At 34.2% G+C, this 5811-nt stretch overlaps 1 protein-coding gene across 1 annotated transcript in view; it reads right to left on the reverse strand.

The window, feature by feature from the left end:
* Positions 1-283: 283 nt before the first annotated feature.
* rnmt (RNA (guanine-7-) methyltransferase) overlaps positions 284-5811 on the reverse strand; it is a 15368-nt gene continuing 9840 nt past the window's right edge. Inside the window, exons 9-11 of the mRNA XM_016460691.1 lie at positions 2668-2769; positions 2550-2583; positions 284-984 (exon numbers count right to left, since the gene is read on the reverse strand). Of these exons, the coding sequence (XP_016316177.1) occupies positions 947-984; positions 2550-2583; positions 2668-2769 (174 nt within the window). The 3' untranslated portion in view covers positions 284-946. The remainder of the gene's footprint in view (positions 985-2549; positions 2584-2667; positions 2770-5811) is intronic.

The raw sequence follows: 5811 nt of genomic DNA on the forward strand, positions 1-5811 counted from the left end.
AATATAGTCGGTTGTGCTGCATGTTTCAGAATGACGCACACAGACGTGCTTCTGAGTGTATGTATATATATATATACATATATATACATATATATACATATATATACATATATATACATACATATATATACATACATACATACATACATACATACATACGCACACACTGAGTGAATATAGCAAACTTGAAAATATATATATATATATATATACATACATACATACATACATACATACGCACACACTGAGTGAATATAGCAAACTTGAAAATAAAAAGACAGGCATTAAACTGATACAGTACACTCTAGGTTTAATATTCCTATAACTAAAGGTTTTAATTCCCTGACAAACTGCAGGACCAGCAACACTGCTCTACATACAGAAATCAGAAGAGTACAGAATGACATACACATCCTTCCTGACGTTCAAAGACAATATTAGGAAAGAAAACACACTATACCATCATTACAAATACAAAAAAAAAAAAAAAAAAAAAAAAAATTGAAAAAGAGAATTTATGAATTTGTCAACTTGACAAATTCACTTTATGAATTAAATTTAATGAATTAAAGTTCTGCATTTCTTATTGCAGGAAAAACTTCCTCCCTCAAAAAGCAGCCTGGTCACACATTAAACACGATACCAATCAACCCTTCACAGATGAACACAGAAAAGAACATCCAAGCCTGAAGGGAAGGGTGGATTACTATCGAGGTCAAACCCAAAGGGAGCGTATGACTAAGCTCTATAGGGTTATTAGATTGCTTGACTTGAAGAGAAGGGGTAGTGGGTGAACCATGACAGATAAACAGAAATACAGTATCAGACAGAATATTGATCATGTGCACACATACACACTCGTGAAGGAAAAGCTCCGGTTTTCAAACCAGACGAATCTTTGGCTCACTCATCTGGATACAACAGCTCGATGGAGAATCCCTCAGACTCATGACATTTTCTCAAACACATACACCAGGTATATGCCTACAAAAAGAGAGAGAAGGCAGAGCTGTTGTTCAAGGTTAAGGATGAGACATTATGATCTGCCACTGTATATAAAACACATTATATAGCCTTTAAAAACCCATATTTAATGTCATCTCATTTCACAAGGACAAGGCATGTTATTACTACCAGGTGCAAACCAGAATTGACTTCAATTTTGAATACAGGAATCTCAAATTTAATGCACGTAATAATTACACTAAACACAACAAACATAAAAATAGAAAACAAACCCAAGTTGAAAACGGCAGCAATTAACGAAACATTTCACCGTAAATAAATACCTAATGCTGTGCACAAACTTGAATTGAATAATGAACATGAACCGTCTTTCAAACGAGAAACGTCTTTCAAAAACATTTAAAAACTCCAAATGACCCCAATCTTTTGAACGGTAGTGTTTATTAACACTACTGTTCAAAAGATTGGGTAGTGTTTATTAACACTACCGTTCAAAAGATTGGGTAGTGTTTATTAACACTACCGTTCAAAAGATTGGGGTCGTTTGGACTTTTTAAAATGTTTTTAAAAGACGTCTCTTATGCTCACTGAAGCCGCATTTATTTAAATAAAAAATGATAGTAAAAACAGTCATATTGAGAAATCTTATTACAATTTAAAATAACTGTTTTCTATTTGAATATACGTTAAAATGTAATTTATTTCTGTGATGCAAAGCTGAATTTGCAGCATCATTACTCCAGTCAGTGTCACATGATCCTTCAGAAATCATTCTTGCATGATGATTTGCTGCATTTAACATTTATTGTTTCTATCAATGTTGAAACCATTTTGCCGCTTCATACATTTGCAGAAATAAGAATTTTTTTTTTCAGGATTCTTTGATGGATAGTAAGTTTAAAAGAACAGCATTTATTTGAAATAGTTTTTTTTTTGTAACATTCTAAAGGTCTTTACTGTCACTTTTAATACATCCTTGTTGAATAAAATCATTAAGTTCTTTCACTTTGGAATTGTAGAGCACACAGAAACAGAGATGGAGAGATAGGACAGTTTAGGAGAGTGTGTGTAATAAAACAAACAAATTTTGAAATATTGAAATATATCATGGTACTGAATGCAATCCACATTCATATTAAAAGAAAGCCACGATACTACCATGGTACGTGAAAAAAAAAGAAAAAAAAAAAGCATGTAACTACTTGAACTTTTCTGTTCGTGTAGTTGCAAGTTAAGCGCTTCTAATTTAATAGTTTTTTCTCTCTGATGGCCAGCCCACACACTGTATTTCAGTATGAGAAAACATCAAGTACTTTATCTTAAGAAGAAAAGTGATTTCACAGCTGGGGTCTTTAATTTCATGGCTTGGGTGCGCGCAGTCCTTTTGCGTGTTACACTCTATGAATATTCATGTCCAACAGCTCAACTGTGACTTTTGATGAAAGTCACTATTATCTTAAGCTTTTTGTCATGTGAATTCATAAAACCCTCTGATGTTTTTTTTTTTATAAAGTTAAAACAGCTTTCTCTTTCAAAAGACGCCACTGATCACTGATTTCAACAGGAAGAACATCACCACGTACTTGTAGCATCCCACTCAGACTTGCTCAAGGTTCCCTGTGGAGAAAGAGCAAACGATCAGAACACAGTTAATACAAAGAAAAAATGCCCTCTGCTGAAGAAAACGATATTAGGGCTCACCAGTGGACGTCTGGCCGCAGGACTGGCAGCGACTCTCTTGGCGTGGTCGTACTCCCCCGGACTGTCGGACGCCAGTCGGCCCCTCTCGTCCGGAGGGTATTGCTATGACAACAAGACGACACAAAACTATTTGATTCTGGCAAAGCAAAGATAAGGCGGCATTGGTTCAACAGATATCATTATCTACAGATAACTGAGATAACGCTAGATAAAACTCGCCACTAGGCAGCTGGGATTGCAAGAGAGTCCACTTTTAAGTCTGTATGATGTTCTGAGGCTGATATTGCTTGTATATGCAGTCGCTAGGGTGCTCTAAATAGTTGCAAGGGTGTCTGCACTGTTACCACAGTGATACTTTTTTAGACTAGTTGCCTGCTCGCATCAAAAGAGCCAACCAGCATGTCTCTATGATGTTGTGAAGCTGAGATTTGCCTTATTCACACTGCTGTACAGTTGCTAGCAGTGGTGTATAAAGTACCTGAAAGCCACACTCAAGTAAAAGTAAAAGTACAGATATCTAACCAGAAAATGACTTTGGTAGAAGCTGAAGTCACTGTTTAGAATATTACTTGAGTAAAAGTCTTAAAGTATGTGATATTTATTGTACTTTTGTTTTGTTCTACTGTAGTTTTCTTGTCCTATTTGCTTGTAATTCATTTCTTATTCTTATTTAATCACTGACTGTTTACTTGTCTTCAGTGAGCTTGAATTTTTTTTTAAGGCTAGTACAGGTGCATCACAATAAATTAGAATGTCGTGGAAAAGTTCATTTATGTCAGTAATTCAACTAAAATTGTGAAACTCGTGTATTAAATAAATTCAATGCACACAGACTGAAGTGAACTTTTCCACGACATTCTAATTTATTGAGCTGCACCTGTATTAGTTTTTTGTGACAATGACACCGGTGAAAAGAACCTTATTTAAAGCAAGAAAAAAAAAAAACTATTGTGATATCATGGTAGCGATATATATTACTCATATTGTGATATAAGATTTTGGTCATATCGCCCATCCCTACAGTACATCTTGGAAAAAAGCAACATACGAAAATATCGCAGCCTGCACCTGCCTACTTTATTACCTTATAAACTGAATCGCTTTATGAGCCAAGCCCAAACAAGCTCAAAGACACTTACAGTTTATATGAATTGCTAAAACACATTTTTTGAAACCATCACTCATTTTCTCAAAACCTTAAACACAAATACAAAACTATTCTAACTAAATTCACTGATGTGATAAACTGTAATAAGCGTTGCTTATAATAAGTGTACAAGGCAACCCTTCAACAGCGTGCTCTGCGAAGCAGCTTCCCAAACATGAACAAAAACCTACGGCTCTGTCGACGGGGGTTTCACTAAAATCTAAACATAACGAGTCTTTGGTCGCGGTAATATTACTTCGGTTAAAAACAGCGGATACAAAACGTGTGAGACGCCAGAATGTGGCTATGGTTATTATGGTGTCAATAATTGTAATAAATAAATAATAATAATAGTAAAAATAAATAATAACAATAAAGATGAAAAAGGAGGAGAAGATCTGGCTCACAGGATGAAATCAGACCAGTTTCATCCAGTCTGCTCAAAATCAGGGTCTTTTTCTCTGCAGTTCTGGAGCAGTCGTGCTCACGTTCGCACTGGGAGGCTAATGGGATTACAGCTGATTGTGAGAGGGATTTCTCACAGGGAAAAGAGGCTTGAGGAGCATTAAATATGCTCAATTTGTGCTAATACGCCGTTATGACAGCTGTGTTTGATTGAGGATCTGTGCTCGTGTGGATACAGTCAGTCACAATGCAGCAATGCACTTACACACATACAGGACTAATCAAAAGTATCTGATAAAATTATGTAGTTATACAGAAATGCTAGAATTAATTGTCAGTGACATTTTCACTTTATAGTCAATAGTATTTTTTATAGTTATAGTAATTATTATTATAATTATAGTATTTTATGTTTAAAGTATTTACATTTAGTCATTTAGCAGACGCTTTTATTCAAAGCGACTTACAAATGAAGACAATAGAAGCAATCAAAATCAACAAAAGAGCAACGATACGCAAGTGCTATAACAAGTCTCAGTTAGCTTAACGCAGTACACGTAGCAAGGGTTTTTTAAATTATATAATAAATAAAAAGAAACCAGATAGAACAGAAAAAGAATAGAGAAGCTAGTGTTACTTTTGTTTTGTTTTTTAAAGAAGCAGTTTTCAAGCAGTTAGTAAATGAATAGAGTGCAAGTCTAAAAAGGGGAAGGTTTTTTAAGAATAGAATTAGAACAGAGAGTGCTAGAGTTAGAGGGTCAAATAAAGATGGAAGATATGGTATTGTAGTATTTATATATTTTAAATACATTTGTATTTTAGTATTTTATATTGCATATTATTAAACAGATTGTTATTTTTATAGGAAGTAAGAAACTGTGTATTTAATTACTCATAAATCCATAGGAGCAGTTTTTAAATTTATACTAACCAATTTGAACTTGATAAAATGATAGTGAGAGAGAGAGAGAGAGAGAGAGAGAGAGCGAGAGAGAGAGAGAGAGAGAGAGAGAGTGTGTTTAGGAGATCAATAAATGAAAAAAAATAAAAAAAAATAAACTCATCAAATTCATGGGAGCAATTTATATTTAAAGTCTATATAAAATGGCATTCACAACCCACATTTCCTTTATAATTCAATGTAATCCTGAATTAAAACAGGACATTAAATAAGTACAAATTGCAGGGTGGGACTGACTCATGAAGTCATCTCTATATAACAGATGGTTTAATAGAAAGGGCTGAAAAATAATGCAGCCAACGGCAACCAAAAAGAAAAGTCATATCAGAGGCAGAGAAAGTTCATCCATTTTGCTGACAGATTTAGAAGACAAACATTTTTTCTTCTGAATAATGTGCACAGAATAATAACTAAAGAAAAGAATTGTGTATTATTACTTAAGGCCATTTTGATTTAATACTAAATATCAAGGCCTGTGTAACGTGGATGAAAGATGAAGCATTTTTACTGTAACAATTAAATTTCACTGTAATATTTTATCTGTAGATGAGTATAAAGCAGGGCTGCACGATTAATCGAATGCGATTGTCATGCGCATTTTGATAGTAATGCCGGTTCTATAATCAGCAGG

Source organism: Sinocyclocheilus anshuiensis, unplaced genomic scaffold (genome assembly GCF_001515605.1).
Source record: "Sinocyclocheilus anshuiensis isolate Anshui unplaced genomic scaffold, SAMN03320099.WGS_v1.1 scaffold108, whole genome shotgun sequence".
NCBI classification, from domain to species: domain Eukaryota; kingdom Metazoa; phylum Chordata; class Actinopteri; order Cypriniformes; family Cyprinidae; genus Sinocyclocheilus; species Sinocyclocheilus anshuiensis.